Source organism: Lepidochelys olivacea (genome assembly GCF_965140295.1).
Source record: "Lepidochelys olivacea isolate rLepOli2 genome assembly, chromosome: 1".
Classification (NCBI taxonomy): Eukaryota; Metazoa; Chordata; order Testudines; family Cheloniidae; genus Lepidochelys; species Lepidochelys olivacea.
Window position 1 is genome coordinate 219,120,023 of NC_140411.1, and position 27,166 is coordinate 219,147,188.

Consider the following 27,166-nt stretch of genomic DNA (forward strand, 5'->3'; position numbering starts at 1 on the left):
AATATATTACATAGGGATATACAGTATGTATTTCCACATGGTAGTATGAGATTTTAACAAGGAAGAATGAGACTGGGGAACATGGTATTTAGGGAATTTTCATTTGTACATTTTTTCAGGAATAGTAAAGTAAAGCCCAGAGAAACGTGGTTTTGAAAAACTATAGTTAGGGGGAGATAAAAATATTAGAGTATCTTCAGGTCACATTAGATTACAAAGGTTCCTGTTTACCACTACTGTTAATGGTGAATAAGAAAACAGGCCTTCATTGGCCAGGATGTAGAAATTAACCACCATCCCACTATCAAAAGCTGTGGGGTCCTGATTGCCAAAAACAAAGCCACCTCCCATACCTCTCTGGATACCAGAAACCACAAGTGCTGACCATCCATCTGTCAAAATCTCCAGCTTTCCCGGATATATTCAGCATTGAGTCAAGTGTTTTCTACATAAAAATCTGTGACGACTTGAAAATGTAGAGGCATCATAAATTGAATTTAATATAAAAATATATCACACAAGGACTACTCTATTCTTTTTCTGTCTCCATCTGTTGTCTCTTGTTTTACACTTAGATTGTAAACTCTTTGGGGGCAGAGATCATCTCTTTGTTCTGTGTTTGTTCAGTACCTTGCACAATAAGGTCTGGGAAGGAAGGAAGATTATTACACTGGCTGGGATTTGATGGAGGGGATTACCACAAGATTTAGAGGGTTAGGAAATTTATCACCTGGATTGAGGGTTGATTATCATATGAGTTGAGGCCCCCATAAGGCCATGGGAGATTGTCAAACTGGGCCACTAGGTGGAAGGTTGGGAGCAGGTTATCAAATAGTTTGTGGGGATTCTTACCAGGTTTGATGAATGGTTTTGGGGAGATAATCACATGGTAGTGTTAAAAGATTATCTCACATTGAGGGGATATTACCAGAGGATCAACAGGCACAAAGGCTCAGGAATGGTAAGAGATCATTATGAACTGGGACATTACATGGGTTGGGTGAGGTTATCACGCATATCTGAATTATCTCACTGAGATAAAATTATCATCTGGGTTGGAGGGACATTATTACATGTGGGATTGGAGGAAAGTTGTTATATATGGAATTGGGGTGTGTAATGGATTGGGGTGTGTAAACGATCTTGGGGAAGTTATTACTAGGCTTAGCTGAATTTTTTAAAATAATTTTGATGGATAATATCAGTATTTACTTTAAAGCATTTTTTAGATTTTTATTCAAAAATGTACAGCTGTGGGAAATGGAGGGGGGGATAATAGTATTTAATGAAAGTAGATGCTGAGATTCAAGGAGTTAAAGCTTTATAACCATTTACAACTAATTGTCAACATCACATGTCAACATATACACATTTCATTAAATCAAACTCTTAATAAATTGACAAGTAGCATTTATTTTACTTTGCCTAGCTGAACATTTTTATTATTATGGATGGAAATATTTTTTCATTGGTTTGTATATGTGTGTGTACCGTGAAATTGACATTTACTAACATTTACTGATAAAAATCTAATCTTTCCAAGGCTGGTTATTTCCTGATTGTGTGTGTTAGTGTGATTGAGAAGATGATCGTGTAGGGAGAATATTACGTGGGTTGGGATTACGGATCGGGGCGTTATACCCCAAACAGATTGCGGGAGTTATTTTCCAGGTGGGTTTAGGAAATTACTCCTTGGGGGGAGGGTTAAGGGGGTTATTCCCCATGCGGGTGAGGGGGCTATTCCGGGGGGGGGTTAAGGGGGTTATTCTCTCGGCGTGTTGGGGGGTGGTTATTCCCGGGCTAGGCTGGGTAACCCTCTCTCTAGGAGCCTCCTTAACCCAGGGAGGCGGAGGCGGGGGCGGCCGCGGCCGGGGGGGGAGCCGGGGGAGGCGGAGCGGAGGCCGGGGAGGAGCCGGGGCCTGCAGTGGAGCCGCAGCCCGGAGCAGCCGGAGCAGCAGCCGCAGCAGCCGTGGGAGCGGCGGGGCCCGGGAAGACTCAGCGCCGCCCGGACGGGGCCCCCCGCAAGGAGCCCGGGGAGACCCCCAGGGACGGGCCCGAGGCCCGGCGGGAGGTGGCGGAGGCGGCCGCCCGGCCCCGCTCAGGCCCAGGAGCCGCCGCGGCCTCCAGTGGCAGCCGGGCCCGGGCGAGAGGAGCCGGGGCCTGGGGAGGAGGAAGCCAGGGACCGCCCCTAGCCAGCCCGCGGTGACAGCCCCGTCCGCCGCCGCGGGAGAGACCCCACAACCCAGCCTGGGGAGAGGGCCTCATAGGCAGCTCCCTGATCCCCAGCCACGGGGCAGAGACCCCGATCCCCAGCCCCAAATATCTGCCAAGCGGCGGACACAGCCCACTGACCGGGCCGAGACCCCCTGCAGCCCCCTACCCATCCGGGGTGGAGCCACCCTCGGCTCCCCAGGACCTCGTCAGAGGGCGCAGAGACACCCTCCCCCATCCCTCCAGATCTAAAATAGACAAGGAGACGCCCCCTCCCCCATTTCTCCCAAGCCCAGCCAGACGGTCAGTGGGGAACCTCCAGGAGAGAGACCCCTTAGGTCCATCGGGGACAGAGCCAGCCCTCAAATACTTAGCCAGAAAGAAGCAAAACCCCAAATAGTTACCCAGTAATTAATTAACACCCACTCAGTACCCAACAAGAAAGCAAGGCCCCAGGGAGAGACACCCCTCACCGACTGGCAGTGCCCACTGTAGGTAACAGAGTTCTAGATACCAAGCTGGCAAGGGGCACTCCCCCCTGGAAGAGGAAATATCCCCGGACTTCCATAAAGAGACTGTCCTAAATATCCCACGTAAAGGGGGGGAGAAACACCTACCAGCCAGCCACCAGGAAAGAGAAAAGAGACTTCCCTGAAATATCCACAGAGTTAGCAAGAGGAACTCCCTCAGAGAAGGGGGAGATTTGCCTGCCCCAAAAGGGGACGTGAACCTACAGGGAGGAGAAAAGGGACCCCCAGTTAGGGAGGGAAGGGGGAATTGATCTCCCATATAACCAGAGAGCCAGTGGGGAGAAGAAAACAGTATCTTCCAGGAGTGACACCCCTTAAATAGGTAGCTATTAAGGAAGAGAGAAAGGAGAAGATCCGTATCCTAGGATACCACCAGCAATTTAGGGGGCAGACAACCCCAAGCAGATCATTCTACCTCTCAGGGTCCTGATTTCATCCACAACCCCCTCCCTCTCAAAATCTGAAGAAGATCTTGGAATAGCTGGCAGCAATGCTCTGAGGATGGAGTCCAGGGGAGGAGTGTGAAGGGCAGCACCCCAAAAACCAGTGCCGGAGATAACTCCCCCCTCCCTACAGAAAATCTTCCAGACAGAGTGAGTGACCACATTACATCACCTCTCTTTTCCCCTCAGTTCTCCTTCTGTCTATTCCTCTCTATCCTTCTCGCTTCCCATGTCTTTTCTCTTCTGTCTATAGCTCTCTCCATCTTCTCTCTGTCTTCCCATTTCTGAATTCTCCCCACCCTTCTTTCTCAGTGTGCCTTTCTCCATCTTTATTTCTGGAATTAATTGTCTCCTTTTATTCATTATAAAGAACCGGCCTGATTTTCTTTCCAGTGCATTGCTTTTTGGAGACCCTTGCCTCAGGGAATTGTATCCAAGTCCCTCTGGCATTCCCCATCAGTCATTAGTGTATTGACTTTATTGTGGACTCAGCCTTCATCATCACTGATATGGAATACATTTCTGTCATCCAGTGGGCAATACGGAGGATCGTGTTGATTTAAAAGACTGGGGAGAGGGAGGGTGAATCCTAGCATTGGTTCCCTAGGGGTGTGTATCATGCAATGCTCATGAGGCTATGTGTGTGAATCTTGCTGCTAGTATCCTAGGGGTTGCAGAAACCCACTGTGCTTGGGACTGGGAGTTGTTTGAATATCAGTATTGGCACTCTCGGATGTAGATCCCACTGTACGCAGGGGCGCTGTGGGATGAGTCCTGGCATTGGTGCCCTTTGGTGTGAATCCCATTGTACCCCGGGGCCTGGGGATGAAAATTTCAGGGGTAGTATTGGTGGAACCCACTTTCAAAACTAAGAGGATCCATTCCATTGCTACTATCCTTCACATGTGACTCCTGCTCTATTTAGGATCTGGGAATGTGAATCCTGATGCTTGTGTCGTGGGGTACAGGCCCTGCTGTCTTGTGAAAATGGGATCGTTAAATCTCACCCCAAGGGAGCCCTCTGACACTAGCACAGTGCTCCCTCTCCTTCCCAAGAAAACACAGTTGCCCTGGGTCATTCACTGGGAAATCAAGTCCAAAAGAGACATCACCTCAAAAGAGACTAATGCAGATTCCTTTAGCAGATCCAGCACCCCAAAGACAATCCCATATAAATTCCAGCCTGAGGTATCCCTTTCCCTGTTCAAGATACTGGCACAAGTTTATTCTCCTGAGACAGTTGCAAGGAAATCCAAGGCCAAAGGATCCCTTGCTCTGACAGATACCAACTCAGACTCCAGGAGGAAAATACATATTAACAGGGAAATCCAAGAATGAGGATCGAGAGGGATTCCTTGGTGTAACTGGACAGTAAGCTCACAGAAAGGAGTGTGAGGTCACCCCCAGATGACTCCCCACCTTTGCCATTGCATTTTGACCTCTCTGTGATTCTTAGCGTGGCGCAGTGGATTTTACAAAGGGGGACTGAAACCATAATGTTTGTATTCTGGGGGCACTATAAGATGCCCTCCCACTTTTTGCTCTCTAGTTTTGCAGTCCATCTGCTTTGAGTAGAATACGTTGTCTCGTGCAAGGAAGGCAATAAGTGAGGCATTTTGGCCTTCGTACACTCAAAGGGATTTACTGACTCTTCCTGCTCTTGGGGTTAATTTACCTTCTTCTGCCCCAGCGCTTACAATAATGACTTGACATTTTTCTAGTGCCTTTGGTTCAGTCGGATGCCACAGTACTTTACTGAATGTGTATGCCAGCCTTGGAAAATTCTTCTTGTTCACAGCAAGTAATATTTTGAAGGGCGTATAAAAGATTTGTATTTTAATTCTTGTCTGTCATCGTGATAAAGGATGAGTTTTTAGATTTTGTGGCTGAACTGGTAAATATGATAATTTTGCAAGGCGGAATTCTGTGTGGGGCCTGTGCGTAATTGTTTGTGATTTATTCATTAATTGCTGACAGAGTACTCAGTGCTGTTCTAGACACACAAATTAAGACAATCTCTGCCCTGAAAAGCTTGCAGTCTGAAAGACAGATATGCAGAAGCCAGGACATGCTGGTAAATCCAGGGGGAGGGAGTAATTTGAGGGGTGTATGGCTTGCTGGGTTTTGTTGTTGTTGCTACTTATTTACGTGAATTGGGCCAGGGATGGTCTTAATACTTAGTCCGGCCTATGAGTGAAGGACACTGGACTACATAACCTCTCGAGGTCCCTCCCAGTCCTATGATTCTACAGTTCTATGATTGTTAACCCAAAGCTGAAATGCTGCTGCCTCTGGGGTGGAATGATGCAGCCCCAAGGATGTTACATAAAGGTGTAAGGTGGGAGGGAAAGGGAAGAATATTATATATCTCCATAAATATGCAAGGTGTTCTACAGACAAGTAACAGGTCTATGTCCTTCGGAATTTAACCAAGACTTTCAAACCTGGGTGCCAGTTAGGCTTCTAAATCCATCTAAATAAGTGACCTGATTGTCGTAAGTGTCCATCAGCCCATAGTTGACATCAGTGAGAGCTGCTAGGTGCTCAGCAGTTTGAAAATGAGGCCTACTTATTTAATTGCCTGAATATAGACTTAGAAGCCTAACTTCAGGCACTCGGGCTTGAAAGTCTCGTCTTTACAGTATAAGCAGTATAATCCTTTGAGGTGCTGAGTGTCCTCAATTTCCAAGGAAGTCAATGAGAGTTGAGGGTACACAGTACTTTTCGAGGTCAGGCCCTAAATAAGATTTCACATTAAATGGGGGAGATTAAAGGGGTATGGCAGGACAAAGGTTACCTAAATGAATGATAGCATATAACATTCGTCTCATCACATGTCTTGTTAGTTCCTTGGATTTTGTGTTAAAATCCATGGTTTTATGGACAGTACCTGGGATCAGGATAAGGGGTCAGGCAATACCATATTGAACTGAAATAGCAGGGGCAGTTTAAGGAAGCTGAATGTTAATACCCCATTTGGAATCTGGTTGCGACCCCTAATTCTTGTGGAAATTATTGAATTGAGGGAGGTTGGACACTTGTAAACTCCATTTTTTTGCTTTAAGAAATGTTACTGACCTTGAATGCTAGAGGCAACAGCTTGGTTCTCTTTTTAACCCCAGGGGCCACAGCAATGCAGGCATCTTCGGTACACCACCCCCACCAACGGACCTCAGCCCTGGCCTTGTGTACCTGTATTGGGGAGTTCAGTCTCCGTGACCTGTTCAGGCCTTTGGCCTCCGCTGAGAATGTCAGCGGGGAGATCTATTAATGCCGTTTGTGATGTGGGCATCTGTCCATGAAGAACTGGACTAAGACAAGTAATTCATTTCCCCAATTCTCCCCAGCAATCATCAAATCCCCCTAACCTAGGGCCAGATTGTATTCATTACCTTACTGGCAGAGCCCTGTGAGTTCTACAGCTGCAGAATAGTGCTTCAGAATCTCAGCTTTCATTTTAAAATAAATTATATTTCTAGGCCTGATGGTTTTGAAGATAACCTTGAAAACATGAATCAAGTGTTTGAATCTGCAAAAGCTACTGATTCAGGCTCTAAGAAGTGTGAACTGCCCATTCGTCTCTATTGGATGTTAACCCAGAAATCTAAAGATAACCATTTAAATGTCAATAATCACTAACTATTTCACTGCTGATTATTTAAGAGAAACATCCAGCTAATGTGCTCGTCCCATTCCCAAACTGCCTCCCACACCTCCCTACGTACCAATAGCCCCAACTGTTCCCTGTCCGGCTCTCAAAATCTTCAGCTTGCACTATGAAAATGTCTATGATACAGTTATGCACTGTAAGTACAAAAATCTGTGGCATATTAAAAAAGTGAAAATGTGGAGACAGTTTAAAATAAATTGCATTTAATGTACAAATGAATAACACAGGGGAGACTGTACTGAAAACACTATTCATTTTCATACTTAACTCATTTTAAAATGGAGGTTTTAAAATGTAAATGAAGCTGGTGCAGAATATCCAGAAGGGCTCAATCCAGAGACCTTGTAGCAGAGTTCAGGACCATCTTCTTAAGGAATTCTTGGGGCTTTATTGAAATGTGAAAGGCTTATTTTCCATTGCCCCATCACAACATGGAGCCTGATTGGGATTGGTGCCCTAAAGGTGAAAGACTCAGTATCCTATTGCTGCTGCTAGTTATCTGTTTTCCTCTGCTGATTCTCACTCCATGTCAGCACTCTCCTCAAATCCCTTCAGTGGCTTCCTATCTGTTATTGCATCAAATTTAAGTACTGCTTCTGCACCTTTAAGGCCCTGCACATTTTCACCCCACCTACATCTCTGCTCTGATTTCCTCCTACTCTCCTGCACTCCTCCCCGTTCTCTCTTTACTGAGCTCTGCATCTCTTTTTTCCACTCTTCTTTGGGCCTTCTATCCTGCTGCTCTGTATGCCTAGGACACTCTCCCTGTCCTCATATGCCAAGCATCCTCCATCTCCTCCTTAAAACCCATTTCTTCCAGGAATCTTTCCTAGCTGCACTGCACTGGGCCCCTCATCAGTGGTCTTCCACACTGGTGTTGTGACCCTGTCTTGGCTTTGCCTTTGTTAGATCATATGCTTATGGGGGCAGGGACTTTGTTTTATTTTGGGTTATATCAAATACGTCCATTAATGCAGATGTATAATGAATAATCATTCTGATTCTGCTGAATTATCCAGTCCTACCAGCGTGGGATAGTAGTGCTTTAGAGGGGAAAGGCTCCATAATCTCTCTGACTCATCCAGTCTCCCACCCTTCCTGTTTAACTGCCCCTCCACCTGTGGCTTGGCTGTAGCTGGTGATCTAGCATTAAAAACCAAACAGAGATGAAATAATCTGCCTAAAAATCTCTTCTAGGTCTCTTGACCTCCAAAACACTCCTTAGAAAAGATAAGCCTAGTGTACAGAGCACTGGACTGGGACTCAGGAGATCTGGATTCTCTCCTAAGCTGTGCCACTGTGGGGACCTTGGGCAAATCACTTCCCCTTTCTGTGTCTCAGTTTCCCCACCAGTAAAATGTGAGGAATGAAATGAATTGATCCTTTATAAAACACTTTGAAACACTTTGAAATGTAAGGATGAAACGTGCTTTCTAAGAGCTGGGGGATATTATTATTCCAGATCTATCTAAGGTAATGAATATGAGGAAAAAACCTTGTGAAATTAAACAAAAAGCCTTTCAGACCTTCCTTATGCATCATGAAGGAGCAAATAGAGGGCATGGACTCAGTTTTTTTCCTTTGCAGGTCATCTGTAAGCTGAAAGGCCCCATAGCTTGTCAGTGTAGTTTTAAGTTGTTTAAGTTGTTTTAAACTAAAGTAAACTAAAACTAAACTAGTTTTAAGTAGTTTAAATATGTTTTAAATTGATTTAAGCAAAGATATTCTGGGTCTCCTGAAACCTATCTCCTTAACATTTCCAGTCACCTTTTCTTGGCCAAGTCTTAAGGGTCTGTATTCCATCCTCCTCTTGTCCTCTCTTGACTTTTGTGTGTCTGTCCTCTCCTGGTTCCCCTCCTAATTGCTCTGGTCATTCGTTCAGTGTCTTTTTCACTAGGCTGACCTCTTCCCTTTTCTATAAGGATACCACTGGGCTCCATCCTTGGCTCACTCCTCCTCTCTTCTGTACACACTCTTTTAGTGATCTCATCTATTCAGTTGGCTTCACTACCATCTTTATGTCGGTGACTTGCAAATCTACCTCTCCACTCCTCACCAGTCTTCTTCCATCCAGTCGTACATCTTAACTTGTCTCTTGGACATCTTCCCTTGGATGACTCAGTACCAACTCAACATGGCCAAAACGGAACTTTGAACTTCCTTCTGAAACCATCCCCATTGTCTCTTCCCCCCCTCCCCCGTCCCTTTTTTACAACACCGCCACACTTCTGTCACCCAGACTCACAATCTATGTATCCTTTCTGACCACTCCCATTCTTGCCCCACAAATGTAGGTTGTGTCCATATCCTGCTGTTTCTTCCTCCTTAACCTAAGATCATCCATTTCTCTCTATCCATACAACTAAAATTCCTGTCCAGGCCCTCTTCATCTCCCATCTTGACTGTTGCAGCCACTTCCTCACTGGCCTCCTTGAAACAACATCAGGCCCTGCAGAACACAGCTGTTAAAATCATCTTCCTGACTTGTTGCTCTTGCCATATCATCCTCCTCTTCATATCCATCTGTTGGCTCCCCATTGTCCACCGCATCACGTTCAAGCTTGTCCTCACTTAGTGCCCTTTGCAATTCTGTGTCTCCCTTCTTATCTGCTCTTGTCTTCTATTGCGTCGATGCCAACATAAGAACAGCCGTATTGGGTCAGATCAGTGGTTCATCTAGCCCTGTCTTCTGACAGTGGCCAATGCCAGGTACTTCAGAGGGAAAGAAGAGAACAGGCAATCATCGAGTGATCCGTCTCCTGTTGCCCATTCCCAGCTTCTGGCAAACAGAGGCTAGAGACACTTCAGAGCATGGTTTTGCATCCCTGCCCATCTTAGCTAATAGCCATTGACAGACCTATCCTCCACGAACTTATCTAGTTCTGTTTTGAACCCTGTTATAGGCTTGGCCTTCACAACATTCTTTAGCAAGGACTTCCACAGATTGACTGTGCATTATGTGAAGAAATACTTCCTTTTGTTTGTTTTAAACCTGCTACCTATTAATTTCATTTGGTGGCTCCTAGTTCTTGTGTTATGAGAAGGAGTAAATGACACTTCCTTATTTACTTTCTCCACACCAGTTATGATTTTATAGACCTCTATCATATCCCCCCCCTTAATCATCTCTTTTCCAAGCTGAAATGTCACAGTTTTATTAATCTCTCCTCATATGGACGATGTTCCATATCCCTAATCATTTTTGCTGCCCTTTTCTGTACCTTTTCCAAATCCAGTATATCTTTTTTGAGATAGGGCAACCAGAACTACATGCAGTATTCAAGCTGTGGGTGTACCATGGATTTATATAGAAGCAATATGATATTTTCTGTCTTATTATCTGTCCCTTTCCTAAAGATTCCCTACATTCTGTTACCTTTTTTGACTGCCGCTGCACATTGAGTGGATGTTTTCAGAGAACTATCCATAATGACACCGAGATCTCTTTCTTGAGTGGTAACAGCTAATTTAGACCGTATCATTTTATATGTATAATTGGGATTGTTTTCCAATGTGCATTACTTTGCATTTATCAACATTGAATTTCATCTGCCATTTTGTTGCCCAGTCACGCAGTTTTGTGCGATCCCTTTGTAACTCTTCGCAGTCTGCTTTGGACTTAACTATATTGAATAGCTTTATATCATCTGCAAATTTTGCCACTTCACTGTTTACCACTTTTTCTAGATCATTTATGAATATGTTGAACAGTATTGGTCCCAGTACAGACCCCTGGAGGAACACCACTATTTACCTCTCTCCATTCTGAAAACTGACCATTTATTCCTGCTCTTTGTTTCATATCTTTTAACCAGTTCTTGATCCATGAGAGGACCTTCCCTCTTATCCCAGGATGGCTTACTTTGCTTAAGAGCCTTTGGTGAGTGACCTTGTGAAAGGCTTTCTGAAAATCTAAGTACACTATATCCACTGGATCCCCCTTGTCCACATGCTTGTTGACCCCCCTCAAAGAATTCTAGTAGAGGCATGATTTCCCTTTACAAAAAACATGTTGATGTTTCCCCAACAAAACCTGTTCATCTACATGTCTGATAATTCTGTTCTTTACTATAGTTTCAACCAATTTGCCAGGTACTGAAATTAGGCTTACCAGCCTGTCATTGCCAGGATCGCCTATGGAGCTTTTTTTAAAAAAATTGGCGTCACATTAGCTATCCTCCAGTCATCTGGTATAGAAGCTGATTTAAATGATAGGTTACATACTACGTGACCGATATCACCACCTGTTTGTTCTCTTCTTCCAGAAACATTCCATATACTTACTTCCACACCATACTTGTGGAATGCCTTCCCTAGTCTAGCCAGTCCACAAAGCCGTTACCTTATCCTCCTTCAAATCCCTCCTCAGCTCATTTCTACAATGATACCTACAGGAAACTGCCAACCTGTAATGGCCACGCAGGGCCCAGTGAGGATCATATATTTATGTATTTATATATTTAAAAATTATTCATAAAGTTCAGATTATCAGTTTATTACCCTCATCCTCCCTCCCTGTTTCCCTTATAGAGGAGGAGGATAAAAAAGAAGAGACTGGAGAAGTAGAGACACCCTGCCACCCCACCCCCCAAAGCAACCAGGAAGATGAGGGACCCTGTCACAGTGTTCAGGAGGCTCTGTGGGGTGGGGAAGAGAGAAAAGGCTCCTTCCAGCATCTAGAGGGGACTGGAAGGGGGATTTAAGATCTTATCAGACAGCTACTATTCAGAAGATGGTATGAAAAATGTATCCCCTTAGGAGTCCAAAACTGCAGGATGCAGAATTCCCATTAGAGATTCTAGCTTCCCAGCCATAGAGTGTTGTTAAGAGGTGTAGGCTTTCCACTAGAACATTGCTTCTTGGCCTTGCTGTTGGCCATCCTCCTCGTAGGTTTTATATACACTTTTGGCTAGGAAGTCTGGCTAATGGGTGTTGGGTGTTATGCCTCCCAAAATCCAATTTGTCAAATATGCTTCTTTTAATTAATTAGAGTGATTTTACCTGGATCATAATAAAAACAAAAATAAAAAGACAGAGAGTCCTTATTTACAAGCTACATCTAGCATCCCTTCATTCCTACATTCAGTCTCCAACTTCAGCTCCAGCGCAGCTGCTTCCAAACTCCTTGGGCAACCACATGCAGTGAACACGTGCCACAATGTCTAAGTAATCTTAGCAGTAGAAGTGTTTGTCATATGTCCTTCTGTCCACCTAGAAGTCCATTTGCTTATTATGTGCAAAATGAACATGGAAGCTTTGCCAAGTCTTAGGCTATGTCTACGCTACCACTTAGGTCGGTCTAATTTGTCGCTCAGGCCATCCCCCTGAGTGACATAAGTTACACCAACCTAAGCACCAGTGTGGATAGTGCTGTCAGGGGGAGAGCTTTTGCCCCTGACATAGGTGCTGCCATTCATGTGGGAGGAATTAAGTTGCCGGGAGAGCTCTCTCCTGTCAGCTTGGAGCGGCTGCCCTAGAGCACTTACAGTGGAGCAGCTGCAGCGACACAGCGGCACCACTATAAACGCTCTCATGTAGCCGGAGTAACCAACTTCTGTGGACGGTGTGGAACGGTTTGTGACTTGTGTTGGTGACTACTTCAGAGTTCACACTGACTAATCGCTTTCAGTGTTTTGTTCAAAGCCTGGCCACCAAAATCAACTTCTAGTCAGATTTTCATTTTCACTATGCCGGGGAGAAGTTCACGTAACGCAGCCAGGCTCCTACTGTGTAAGCCTTGTATTACTGTTGTTGTACCCCTTAGTGATCAGTCATTTTTCACTGACAAATCTATGTTTGTTACAAGAATTAGAACTAAATTTCTCCTATATGACCTGTCCTGCAGAAAGAGTATATTACGTTATTTTAACCCAATAGGTCTTTTCATTTCTGTGGCTATCTTTTTTTTGCACTAATGGGGAGATCTTCTGTGTGGATGATTCTGAACAGTGATCCACTTCTGATTCTGTCTCTAATTTCAGAGGCAATATGGATAGTGTATCAGTGTTAGCATGTGCTGTACTGAAGATTTGCACTTGATATTATACTGATATGCAACTAAGATTAAAACACATCTCTGCATCCTGGATGCTTCTAAGCCCGGAATACCTTCTTTTGGAATTACTTTTCCTATCAGAGGTTTGTAATTGGTTTCCAAAGTAAATTTCATTCCAAATAAGTACTCATAAAATTGAGTTACTCCAAAAATAATACCAAATGCCTCTTCCTCAGTATAAAAGTAATTGTTCTGTTAATGTTCTTGAAGCAAATGTGGTAGATTTCTCTTGCTCATCTTTGCAATTGTGTGAAATTACAGCTTCTACCTCTACTGGTGAAGAATCACTTAGTAATAGTGAGGAAAGCTCTGGATTAAAATGTACCAGCACGGTAGAATTCCTCAATGTGCATCTCCAAAAGCCTTATTTTGTCTTTTGCTCCAAACCATTTTACATTTTTTTCTGTAACAGTGAAAACATTAGGCTTATTGTATATATATTTGGGATAAATCTTTTATAGTAGTTTTAACAAAGTTAAAAATGACCTCAGCTGTTAAGCATTTTTAGGTAGAGCCATGTTCTCAGTAGCATTTGTTGTTTCTTGTAAGGGTTGTGTTGTCTTCCCCTGCACCTGTGCTGGGCCGTAAATAAGCAACTTGGTTATTTTTCTTAACTTTAAGAGCACATTTTTTGCAAAGTTTTCAGAATCCCTTCAGCGTTTCTCAAGTGTTCCTCTACATTTCTACCATATGTCTAAATAGCTGACAAGAAAATTAAAAACCTTGGTGAACTTGATCTATTCTTCTTCTTTTTTTTTTAAATCTGGCAGGTCACTGTGTACACTGAATGGTAGCCTTTTGTGCCTATACAGTCTTTTATATGTCTCCATAGTAAGGATATTTTAGAATCTGGCTCTAACATGACCTCTTGATATGTTTGAGGCAAGTCAAGCTTTGTAAACTTTACCCTTCTTGACAGTTTAGCACATAAATCCTGTGGTTTTGGAATTGGATTCTGATCTGCTTGCAACCTGGGGCTTATGATGACTTTATAGTCCCCACAAATCCTCACACTTCATCAGTTTCAGGAACACACACAGGCAGTGCAGCCCATTCACTAAATTCAGCAGATGAAATTATTCCCTGCTCCTGCAATTCTTCTAATTGCCTTTCTGCGGGTTCTCACAAAATATAAGGCACCAGATGAGCCTTAAGAAATGTTGGTTTGGCCTTTTAAAAATACATTCTGTTATGCCTTTCACTAAACCCGTGACTGTACCAAAAATAGATTTTTCTTTTTCTTTCGCCACGAGACCTAACTTGTGGTATACTTTATGTTCTTGAGCCAGTTTGTGCCAATTAGAGAAGGTCTGTACCCTAATATAACAACAATAGTAACAGCAAACAAGTACCCCAGTAGTTTACATTTATTTGCAGACATCCTAAAACTTTGATTGTCCCTTGATTATAGCTTTAAAGTGCTGTGTTAGTTTCTCTTAGTGTAACATTAGCAAATTTCCCATTCAAAAAATCAAAACTACTGCATTACTTTTATCCATCTACATGAACACAGAATAAAACATTTGAATCCCTTCAATCTTGCACTACAAACAGCTCCAAGTAGCCATCTTGTTATGGACAGGCTCAGAGTTTGTAACAGGCTCCTCTGTATTTGCTAGTTGGTGTACTTCATGCTTGTAGGTGACAATAACTTCCTTTTGTTGAATTCCTTTCTCCGCTATAGTTTATGGCCAGCACAAGCTACATGTCCTCTGTAACCACATCTCCAGCATTTCAGCTTGTTGGAAAAAATATTACTCTGCTTGCTGGGTTAGTCCTAAACAATGGAACCACCGACTCCTGGGTACAGTGATTCCTGACAACTCCTTGCCCTGTGGGCTGGGCTTTCCTTTTTCCATGTGGCATGTAGACAGAAGTGCACTCTCAAACTGCAGTGCTTTCTTTTGGCTGACTCAGATACCAGTAGCGTGACCACCACTCCTTCCAAGTTAAGTTTCATTTGTGAACAATACCCAGCAGCCTCTCTCTTCATTTTGGATTTCTAGTTCCAGAAACAAAGCAATTTCCCAAGTTTCACAGATAGTTACCAATATGGCAGGTTATAGATGGTGATTTGAGACTAGCCAGGAAATCAGATATGCTTTTTCCTATCTGGTTTCTTAAGTGAAATGTGTCTCTCTTAGTGAGGAAGTTTGTTTGGGATAGATAACGTCTTTAAGCACTTCATTCTAGTCTCCCTCATTCGTATCTCCTCCTGGTTCTTGAGGGAAAACAAAAATCTCTCGAAACGGCAAATGTTTCTCTCTCACAGACAAACTTTAAAAAATTGACTCCCCCCCCCCACGTTATTCCCTTCAGTGTTGTTGGTATAAAAAGTATTGCACAACCTTTGCACATAAACTTCAAAATCCTCGTTTCTTTCATCGGAGTAGAAACTATCCGTATTTCCATACATGGCCAGTTTTATCTTTTCTTTTTCTTCCTTTCTTTGTCTAGACTTCCTCCTTCACCGCTGTCACTCTGATCATCTTGCTTTTTCAAAGATAAGGTGACCCTGGCATTGTCAACAGTGATTTTCTCCCAAAAGCCGACTATACCTTTTTACTGCCTGAGCCAAAACTTTTCAAACCAAGGAGCCTAAAGTTATGCTTCTATATCTATATTTTAGGCACCTAAGTAGAAGTGGCCTGATTTTCAGAGGTGCTGTGCAACCTTAGCTCCCATTGATTTCAGTATGAGCTGCAGTGCTCAGTACCTGTAAAAATCAGGTCACTTCCATTTAGGTGCCTAAAATATAGATTTAGCAGCCTAACTTTAGGCTCCTAGGATTGAGTATTTTGGCCACTGATTTTCGGGGGATCAAAATGAAAACTAAAGTATGTAATTAGTACAGTTTTGGGGTCCTTTAAAAGCTACAGCCAGCCTCATTTCATTCATAGGTTTCAGAGTGTTAGTAGCAGCCGTGTTAGTCTGTATTCGCAAAAAGAAAAGGAGGACTTCACTCCAGCTGCACCTGATTCTAAACTGACAAGTCTTTTGAGCCCTGCCTCAAAGAGTATTCCGGACTGTAAAGGGGCAGTAACCGCACATTTGCACAGTTCTTAAAGCTACATACACCACCTCTAATAAGTTTTTCAGCCCTGCCGTGTGAAGTTAGCAGTGGTGCAGGGAGGGGCATGACTGACTGAGTGGAAGAACTTTGCAAATTAGCAGGACAGGCAAAATAATAATGTCTTCTGCCAGCTAGTCAGTGGCATGTACAGTACAGGGAACCTGAGATGGGGGAGGCCAGCTTCCATTTTCAGCCTCAGGTCGAACATGCTGGTCAGTCACCGCACCCAGGATGTTTATTACTGCTCACTGAACAAGCTGCTGATTTGTCTTGGGTGAATTTGTGGTTCTTCAATGCCAACTGATTATCGGATTTTTCTTAGTCATTTTCTCTCTGTCTGAACCACGCAAACCACTGTTTGCTTAAGTACAGATTTGGATGAGTGCTCTCGAAGTGAAAGGCTCTAGTCCCCATCTCTCTGACTCTTCCTGAGCTGGGGTTATGTTGGAACTAGTGCCCGAGCAGTGAAAGACTCTATCCTGTTTTCAGTCCTGTCTGATATTATGATTGTACATCTTCACGTCACCTATAGGCATAAATGTAAATAGTGTGAGTATAGGTATTTGGCTGACCGTAAAATGGATGTGTACAGTGAATTCTAGCTGGCTAGATAATTTAGTAAGGCCTACAAAAACACATTGATTTGGGTTCATCCTGTTCATTCTGTGGTAGCAGGTTTGTCTGTAGTCGAGAGAGAGAGAGAGAGAGAGAATAAGAGAGGTAGTAGAGGGAACATTTGCCAGACAGTACAAAGGCCTGACTGGGTAGTGAAAGTTGAAAGAACCATGAGTGGTGGTGGTGTTCTGGTTTACCCTGTGATGTCAGATGTTACATGGTCTGCAGTGTCCAGCTGGTTCACTCTTTGGATAGGAGACATCTAAGGAAAACCCAGTGTGCTGCCAAAGTAGAGTGAGTGCACTCTTCCCTACAAGTCAGCGGTGACTTAATAGTACAGATTGATTCTAGAGCAGGGGCAGGAAAACTCTGGCCCACGGGCCACATCCGGCCCATCAGACCATTTAATCTGTCCCTCATCTCCTGCTGGGGAGTGGGGTCGGGGTTTGCCCTGCTCCAGCGCTCCAGCCAGGGAGCAGGGTTGGGGGCTTGCCCCACTCCACACGGCTCCCAGGAAGCAGCCGGCATGACTCCCCTCCGGCTCCTACATAGTACACAGAGGCGCGGCCAGGTGGCTCTGCACTCTGCCCCGTCCACAGGCGTTGCCCCTGCAGCTCCCATTGGCTGGGAACAGCCGCCAATGGGAGCTGCGGGGGCGGCGCCTGTGGACGGGGCGGTGCGCAGAGCCACCTGGCTATGCCTCAAAGCTGGAGGGAGGACATGCTTCTGGGAACTGCTTGCGGTAAGCACCGCCTGGAGCCTGCACCCCTGAGCCTCCCCCCGCGACCCAATCCCTGCCACAGCCCTGATCTCCCTCTCGCCCTCCCAACCCCTAGATCCTAGTGCAGAGCCCCCTCTTGTACCCCAAACCGCTCATCCCCGGCCCCACCTCAGAGCCTGCACCCCCAGCCCGAGCCCTCACACCCCTCCCCCATACCCCAGCCGGAGTCCTCACCCCCTTCCGCACCCCTACCCCCAATTTCGTGAGCATTCATGACCTGCCATACAATTTCCATACCCCGTTGTGGCCCTCAGGCCAAAAAGTTTGCCCACCCCTGTTCTAGAGTTACCATGCTGCTGGAGTTATGCCATATTTGGGATCGGGAAGGAATTTTCCTCCAGGGCAGATTGGAAGAGGCCCTGGAGGTTTTTCACCTTCCTCTGTAGCATGGGGCACCGGTCACTTGTTGGAGGATTCTCTGCTCCTTGAAGTCTTTAAACTACGATTTGACGACTTCAGTAGCACAGATATAGGTGTGAGGTTTTTTTGTAGGAGTGGTGGGTGAAATTCTGTGGCCTGCGTTGTGCAGGAGGTCAGACTAGATGATCAGAATGGTCCCTTCTGACCTAAATATCTATGAATCTATTAAGAGAAATCGTATAACTGAGAGCCTGACCAGCCTTTCTGCTCATGGTCATTAAATATCCCATAGCACCTCTAATAAGAGACAGAACAATAAATCCAAAATTGTGGCCAAACTTCGCCTTTGGAAATTATACTCTTTCCCCAAAACTTTCCGTCCAATTTCTATTGGCTACAGGATTCTTCTTCACTTCCCATCCTAACCTGTTATTTAGTGTGGCTGGGTACTCTTAAAACAGTTGCTGTGTTTCACCCCAGAAACAGCTGTGTTTAAGCAGTGGGTGATCCATGTGTATGTATAAATTCAAAACTTGCATTAATTATGGAGATGCATTAGTGACTCCTAAATTAAGCTTGATAAAAGTCCTGTGAAAACTGTAACTTTTGCATTTGCTGAATTTCGGATGTTTCAAATTTGAATCTTAAAGTAGCATAACATTGAAAAAGAGAGAGAATTTTTTAGCTCTGTTTTATTTTACTTCATAATTCCAGGGTTGCATAGTTAAAATCTTACACAAATATTCATTTCCATAATGAAATAGCAGCATGAAATCACAGCTCCATATTAGTTTTGTTATTCTATAGTCCTGTACATATTAAATGATAGAAGTTTTGTAATGCACACTTACAAAATGGAATATTTAGTTGCTATTTATTTTGTATTTCTTTTCTCCCAAGTTGGCCTTGAGATGAGTCCTTAATGAGGCCACACTATGTGGAAAGTTGCATGGTATTGAAATTCTGCTGTTTTTAAGTTATATAGACACTAAGAACATTTTTTGTTTGTTTGCATGGTTTTTTACACTGGGAAAATTTATAGTTATTTCACCCTTGTATAATTCCAAAAAAGGGTGGATGGATTCTGCTTAAGCTTTAAAAAAAAAAAAAAATTCTTTGGGATGAGACCAGTTTCAGCCTTCAGCCTGAAAGGAGATATTTTCAATAAGTTATGTGCAACTGAAAATGGGCTTGCAATGGAAGGCCTGATGCAACCGTACCTGTCAAGATTGCTGTATTACTCTAGCTCAGGGGAGGGCAAACTACAGCCCGCGGGCCGGATCCGGCCCTTCAGGGCTTTCAGTCCGGCCCAGGGGATTGCCAGCCCCGTGGCATAGCGGGGCTAAGGCAGGCTCCCTGCCTGCCTTAGCCCCGCACCGCTCCCGGAATCAGCCAGCGCCACGTCCCTGCGGCCCCTGGGGGGGCAGAGGGCTCCAAGCGCTGCCCTTGCCTGCAGGCACCGCCCCCTGCAGCTCCCATTGGCCAGGAACGGGGAACCGCGGCCAGTGGGAGTTTCAGGGGTGGTACCTGCAGGCGAGGGCAGTGCATGGCAGAGCTGCCTGCCCCACGCCACCTCCAAGAGCCACTACCAGACATGCTGGCCACTTCCGGGAGTGGCGCAGGGCCAGGGCAGGCAGGGAGCCTGCCTTAGTCCTGCTGCGCACTGCTGCCACCCTGCAGCCGCTCAAGGTAAGTGGTGCTGGGCCGGAGCTTGTACCCCGAACTCCTCCTGCACCCCGCACCCCAGCTCCCTGCCCTGAGTCCCCTCCTGCACCCCAACCCCTTGCCCTGAGCCCCTTCCTGCACACCACACTCCCTCCCGCACCCCTGCCCCAGCCCTACATTCATGGCCCTGCATGCAATTTCCCCACCCAGATGTGGCCATCAGGCCAAAAAGTTTGCCCACCCCTGCTCTAGCTCATCACTATTGTATCTGGTGGAATGGCTGGTGGTGGGGAGATAAGTAAGTTGCAGTTGGGCCTTTTCTTTCCTCATTCTCTCCGCTCCAGAAGCAGAATAATGTTTCCACTAGCTACAGATGTGGTGATGGCATAGTTTCACTTTTGTGTGTGTATGTTGGCTGTGTGATTAGAGAGATGTTGTCTGAGTGCTGGATGTTTGAGACAGTGTTGGTTGTTGTGTTTGAGCACTGGATAGTGTCTGATTGTTTGGGTGCATGGGTGTTTGAGCCCTGAATATTCTATGTAGTGAGTGAGTGTGTGTGTGTGAAAATGGAAAAGGAGGACTTGTGGCACCTTAGAGACTAACCAATTTATTTGAGCATGAGCTTTCGTGAGCTACAGCTCACTTCATCGGATGCATACCGTGGAAACTGCAGCAGACTTTATATACACACAGAGAATATGAAACAATACCCCCTCCCACCCCACTGTCCTGCTGGTAATAGCTTATCTACAGTGATCATCAGGTTGGGCCATTTCCAGCACAAATCCAGGTTTTCTCACCCTGTGTGTGAGTGTGTGTATGTATTTGAAAGCCCTGGGTTGTGTGTGTGTTGGGAGTGAAGGCTGGGTGTGCTTTTGTGTTGGGAGAACACTGTGGTGTGTGAGTGCAGGGTGTTGTGTGAAAGAAGCTGGGAATTGTGTCTGTGTACAAAGGTGCTGGATGCATGCACGTCTGGATCTATATTTAGAAAGGATATCTACTGGTGACACTCACTCAGATGGGTGTCTCCCTGCCTCAGCTGATCCAGTCAATGTGGGTGATGCACTTAGTAGGAGGCGCCACCTGATGTTTTTTTCCTGAGTAGGGCGTGTTCATGTTAGTCTGTTATCTCTGTGTGTGTGTGTGAGATTAATTTGTTACCAGAATGTGGTGTTTGTGTTCGACTGTTACCTTTATGTGAGCTGACATGCATCTATGTACAGCGATCTTTTTAAAAGTGAGTTTCATACTGGTGAAAGGTGCAGAACTTGCAGCCCCTAAAGACTTAATTCCCCTCTTCATCTCCAGAACAGGTACAGTGCAGGTTGCAGTCATGCAAACTAACTATCTCAGCCCAAATTCAAAGGGACCATCACTGGCAGGGATGAGAGGGGAATTCAGTCCTTGGTGCAGCCAATTAGTGCCCGTTGTGATGTTGGTTTTTAATGATGACCTGACCCCTAGAACCTGGATGGTGATGTACCTGCCCATTTCACACAGGTTACCAAATATATTGTTTTATTTTTAAAATGTGTCCACTTGAATTGAACGTTTGGGTATAATTACTGCTCACACTGGGCAGAGGTGCTTTATTTTTATGAGGAGAAATATGGTCTTGTGACTAAGGCAAAGATCAGAGTCAAGAGACCCTAGTTCAGTTCTCTACCATACTACAGACTCACTGTACGTAGGACTGGAAGGGACCTCAAGAGGTCATCTAGTCCAATCCCCTGAACTCATGGCAGAACTAAATTTATCTAGGTCATCCCTGACACTGTGTAACATTGGTCATGTCACTTCTCCTCTATGTGCCTCAGATTTCTCAACTTGGGGATATAATACTTACCTGCATTTCATGAGACTTAATTCAGTAAAATTCTTTGAGATCCTTAGGAAAAAAGGGCTAAAGAAAAGCAAAGTCTTAATTATAATGATTCTGTTTTCAGTCCAGTCTCAGTCCGTCTTTGATGTGGTTGATATAATTATGTGTATATACCACTATAGGTGGGGGGGCGGCGATTTTTTATGATCCCTGCCCCAAGAAGCTTACAAACTGGGTTGGATACAATGTGATATGATGTAGGGAGAGATTACCTCAGGCCATGGAGAAGAAATTCCTCCCCCCACCCCCAATGAATATATTGCCAGTCCTGACCCATACAGGTGATCTTATTTAGGTGTGACTTGGATACAACATGAGGGACATTCCTCCCTAGCTATGATCCCACTCCTGAGATGAGGAGGTGACTTTATTAGGCTACAGCTGGCAGATGATGAAGGGGATGGTGTCATGGTGTGCTACAGCAGGTGGAATGGCCCCACTCCCCAGGATAGATCCCTCTCCTCTCCTCGTTCCCTTACCTGAGTCTGACTAGGATACACAGAGCAGGACTAGGTTACTACTCCAGGACAAACTGTGTAAGCTTATCAGCAAGCAGGGTTGTCCTCCCAGGGATACAGTCCCAGGTCTGTAGTGACACAACCTTCCCTGGCTGTGACCAGTGAGCAAGAAGCTCTTCAGAAAGGTACGCTGATGTGGGGGAGTGCATCTTTTCCTCCACTATCAAGGCACAATTTGCTTGTATTTCATCAGTCCTGTTTGTTCCTCTCTCCCCAGCAGACACTCCGGCTTCTGGCATCATGGCCTCTGACCTGGAAAGCAGCCTCACTTCCATAGACTGGCTCCCCCAGCTCACCCTGCGAGCTACTATTGAGAAACTAGGGGGTTCCTCGCAGGCGGGGCCCCCAGGGGCTGCCCGGAAGTGCCCCCCAGGCTCTCCCACTGACCCCAATGCCACCCTGAGTAAGGATGAGGCTGCAGTGCACCAGGATGGGAAACCGCGCTACAGCTATGCCACTCTGATTACCTATGCCATCAACTCATCACCTGCCAAGAAGATGACACTTAGCGAGATCTACCGTTGGATCTGCGACAACTTCCCCTACTACAAGAATGCTGGCATCGGATGGAAGGTGAGGAACACTGTGGCTAGTGCAAAGTCTGCACCACCTTAAGAGAGCGCACTTTCTTTTCTCAGTACAAAACGTTCCCACTAAGCAAAGAAAAGAGCCAGGTGTAAAGGCAAAGCTCTAGTTACCAGCTGGAGGAAGTGCAGAGCCAAATGACCCTTAATTTCCCTAGAATTGATTGATTTATACATGTGGAGGTCCCCCTCCCTATTAAGAAGGGCCCACAAATGTACTCTCTGCCAATCCCTTCCTGGCCCAAATACCATCCTCACTGTACCTTCTGTGGGCATACACAGAAGGCCTTGGTCTCCAGAACTATCCATCCCTCTCCTTTTCTTAGTCTCTGTCCTGGCACATCCTGCGTGTACATAGACAGCTTTGGCCTTGAGTGATCTCTCACCCCATCCTGGGCATACACAGAAGTCTTCAGTTTCCTCTGCAGTCCTTATCCTTCCTACATAGCATTTATTTACTTCTCTCCGTCCCTCTGCAGAACTCCATTCGCCACAACCTGTCTCTGAATAAATGTTTTCGAAAGGTGCCTCGACCGAGGGATGATCCTGGGAAGGTAAGAAATTGACATGTTCCCGGGTGAGTCACTTACACCACAGGGAATAAGTCAGTGTTGCCCTTTCTGCCCAGGTGGTTAAAACTTTTAAATATGTAGTATATATGTTAAACCAATGAGATGTACTGCTGTGTTTGAAGACTCCAGAAACATACACTAAAAGGACCTGCAAAGAAATGAAAATGGCTGTCAGCCCACCTTTTCCCCCCTGCCTTGTGATCTTTACTTAGATTGAAATATTTTTTTCTCTGCCCTTTTTTTTTTTTTTTTCTTCCCCAATCTTTGAAATGCAGATCTTGTATTACCTGTTCTGCTTGAAAGACATCATGGGTGACTAGAGAACTGGAAGGATTATTACATCAAGGATACCAGGGAAATGAAATCCAAGCACCTGAGAGCAGAACTGATATTTGTTTAAAGCTGTTTTATAACTTCGGGTTTTAAAAATATTGTTATCATCCACTGAACTCAAATACCCCAAAACAGTTGTAAGAAAAGCTCGCTTTGCTAAAAATTCAGCATCTCTGCACCTTCAGTAAGGGCTGAAGACGAAACGCCCAAGCTGCATCTCTGAGTTCCCAAGGGAGACTACCAAGAAAAAAATAAATTCTGATATTACTAATGTAAATATATTGACAGGAACCTCATAAGTCTTTTTTTCTATGTCATAATGCTTCAGAAAAGGGCCCAAGCCCGGATTCTTTTTTTCTTTGCAGATCACCGTTAAGGGACTGGGTATCTAGGTAATCATTATTTTGGGGATCACAACTCATAAGGCTCAGTTAGTGATAATGCCCTGTTTCAGTAAACCCTAACTGGCTGCATGCTAGTATGGAGGTTGGCCTTCACTTCTAAGGCCATCGTGTCCTGCCGTTGTAAAGATCAATTTAAATCACAATCGGAGGTTAATAACAGTCCTAGAGTTTAAGGCCAGAAGGGGCCTCCAGACCAACTAGTCTGACCACTTGTGTGTCACAGGCCGCTAACACCTGCATGCTAAATCCAACAATCAAAATGAGACCAAACCAGTTTGCACCACAGGCAGAGAATAGAAGGGACTGAGGTGCACAAGAGCCCCATGGCCCTGCAGTGGCATTGAAACGAGTAAGTGAGATATACCCAGATAATCCTGGCAAGTGACCTGTACCCACATGCTGCAGAGGAAGGTGAAAAATCCCCAAGGTGACTCCCAATCTGACCGGGGGGAAGTCCCAACCCCACATATGTTATTAGTTAGACCACGAGCAAGAGTCAGCCGGCCAAGCACCAAACCACCGTTTGGAACTGGGTCTTCAGAAATTTCCTAGCAAACATGCTTTTAGGTCATCTTGCCCACTCTGATACTTATAGCTTAATTGGTCTATACTCTTATTACTAACAAAGAAATCCCATGAAAGGCAGAGGACATTGATGGGGTGTGCAGGCATAAAGGATGCACTAGGCTAGGCCATCTCCTGCCATGCTGGATCAGACCCTTCGTTTATGTTTTCTCTTGACCTGTCTCTCAGGGTAGCTGGCACCTGGAGCTTCAGAGGAAGGCGTGAAATTCCCACAATAGCAATGTACTTCACTGTGCAGTCCTATACTACAGGAGGAAAACATCTTCCTGATGCCCAGCTGGCATTAGCTCATGCACTGTAGCATGGACATTGATATATTAGTTGATGTTCTGCTCTGTGGGTCTCAGTAACATCCTGCAGCAGGGAGTTCCTCTCACCACTGGATTTTCTTTCCAGGGTTCTTATTGGACAATAGATTCCTGCCCAGATATCTCCCGCAAGAGGCGGCACCCTCCAGACGATGATGTGAGTGTGATTCTTTCCGGGAGCAGATGGGACTGGGGAGGGCTGAACTCCCCTCTTAACTCCAGCAGGGAGTCTTTCCTGCTTGGGGTCCCATTGAGGAAACAGGACGTGTCTGTGGGGAGGTGAACATGGAGTCTGAATTCTCCTCTTGTCCCCACCATGTGGCTTCTGTTGCTGTCACCCAAGAGCGCCATCTAGTCCTGTCTGAAGAGTGGCTTTGTCCTCTTGAATGTTCTTCCACTACAGCCAGTACCTTGCTTTCCTAGGGCAGAAGCTTGTACAATGGGGAGCTGGCTTCTCATCTGCTGCTTCCCTTCTCTGTCTGTTTCTGATTTCCTTGCCTCTTCTTTTGTCCCCCTGCTCACAGTTATCACAGGACTCCCCAGAACAAGAGGCGAATAAGAGCCCACGGGGGGCTCTCCCAGTCAGCACAGAAGCCTCTCTGCCCCCTGAGGCTACCCCTCAGCTATCGCTGCAGAGCACCACACCCATTGCCAGCTACAGTCAGGTGAGCGGCAGAGGAGGGGGTGGAGATGGGCAAAGTGAGAGACAGGGTAAGGGAGAAAGGGGGATAGGGTGACATAGATGGAAGAGTAAATCAGTGATGGGGAGGGCCATAGGGAAGAATGGAAACAGTGGGCTGAAGAGGGGAGATCAGTGACCAGGAGGGAAGTAGGGAGGAAGTGGAACAGGGGAAAGGAGCAGACTGGGCAGGGATAAAGCCATTAGGGTGTGAAGTGGCTGGAGGATGAGCTGGAGCTAGTATGTCCCTGGGAGGGAGAGGAGGATGGAGTCCCCCATTCTGGTAGGAGAGTTGCAAGGATTTTGAGGGGGAGACAGACAGGTGATATGGGATTTGCTGGGTGTTCTTTTTCTGGGAGCAAGCCCCTACCTTCCCCCTCAAATTCCTGAAGTTACAAAGCCAACGATCTATTTAGATATTTTTTTCCATATCATTGTCTGGTCTTTAGCAGGGCACAGGGCCCGTGGATGTGGCAGCTACTGTGGCAGGAGGGCAGGGACGTGAAGGGGCAGATGTGCCACCCCCGCTCTACAGTACTAACCACGACTTCAAGTTCTCCTACTCTGAGATCAACTTCCAGGACCTGAGCTGGTCTTTCCGAAACCTCTATAAATCCATGCTGGAGAAATCGTCCTCTTCCCAGCACGGTGAGTACCTGGCTTAGATGTATGGCGCATTGTATCTGTGCCCCTGTGATAGCCCCTAGTAATGCCCCTACCGGCATCTCTCAGTCACATCCTCTTTCTAGCAGCATGTGAAAAGAGGGTTCCCCTGCTTTCAAATGCTCTAGCTCCTTCCAGCACACACACAATGTGCAGTCCAGAAATTCTGCTCTCTCAGTGAGTCAGCCCTTCTCTCTCTTTCTGTAGAACTAACAATGATTTTTAAAAATAGCTGATCTTGAGTCAGAAGGAGCAAGAAAAATTCCTAAAGGGCTGGAAGGATCAGCTTGTGAAGAAAGGCTTGAAAAGATAAATATGTGGCGGTCTGAGGTCATGAATTGCCATCTAAAGGTGCAGGTATTGTCAAGTTGTAAATCGCAGGAGACCGACAATTATTTGGCATAAACTAAAGGTAGTGGGATGATATTAGGCTGTGGAAGGGTCTCTTCAAAGGAAGGGGTGCAAGTTCCCATCACTTGTGTCGCTTAAAAGTAGGACTGGACAAAGCACTAGAGAATAACTGTAGAGGAAGGGATAGGGTGGAGTGGACAAGATATAACCTACTAATCCATTTTCATCTTGAATTCCTCTGGATTCTGTGATTCAGGGAACAGCCACCAGAGGGCAGTGTCACACTTGCAACAAGAATAGGGGATTCAGAAAACCTTGAACAATTTCAGCTTGCTGTCCCTATATTTAAAGAGAGACATCCTTGAAAAGATCAGTCTGGTATGGGTAGGGCAATATTATGAAACCAGGACCTACCATATATCAATAATCACTCAACTTTCAGTCAGTCTTTCCACACTGCAGACAAACCCTGCTACTCTAGCAGAATCAAACAAACCTACAAGCAGAAGGACTCCGTGCAGTCACAGCTCTTCTGTGACAACAGTAATAATGATTTATTGTTTGTATTACCATAATGCCGACAAGCCCTAGTCATAGAGGAGGGCCCCATTGTGCTCGGTGCTGTACAAAAAGTCCAACCCCATAACTGTTGGGAGACCAGCAGCTCTCATAAGCTAAGCAGCATCAGGTTTTGTCCAGAGTTGGACACCAAAGGGAAACTCATGGTGCTGCAAGAAGTTGTGCTGGTGACTCAGCTGGCGTGCTTTCCCCTCTGAGTCTGTACTGACCTCAGCGACAGGGGTGCTGTGCCCATAGAGGTGCAGCTCTTGGTTAAGATGTACAACCAAAGCCTACTTCTGATGATTGAGTCAGGAGCCCCATTG

At 45.4% G+C, this 27,166-nt stretch overlaps 1 protein-coding gene across 4 annotated transcripts in view; it reads left to right on the forward strand.

The window, feature by feature from the left end:
* Positions 1 to 1,916: 1,916 nt before the first annotated feature.
* The window catches only part of FOXJ2 (forkhead box J2), a 34,374-nt gene continuing 9,124 nt past the window's right edge, over positions 1,917 to 27,166 (forward strand). The window contains exons 1-6 of one of the 4 annotated variants that reach the window (XM_084616754.1): positions 1,917 to 3,334; positions 22,021 to 22,376; positions 22,867 to 22,941; positions 24,678 to 24,746; positions 25,114 to 25,254; positions 25,718 to 25,916. In XM_084616754.1, the coding sequence (XP_084472880.1) occupies positions 22,044 to 22,376; positions 22,867 to 22,941; positions 24,678 to 24,746; positions 25,114 to 25,254; positions 25,718 to 25,916 (817 nt within the window). In that variant the 5' untranslated portion in view covers positions 1,917 to 3,334; positions 22,021 to 22,043. Of the gene's footprint in view, positions 3,335 to 6,361; positions 6,505 to 22,020; positions 22,377 to 22,866; positions 22,942 to 24,677; positions 24,747 to 25,113; positions 25,255 to 25,717; positions 25,917 to 27,166 lie in introns of those variants that run through there. The other 3 variants (XM_084616755.1, XM_084616753.1, XM_084616752.1) reach the window with 3 other exon arrangements.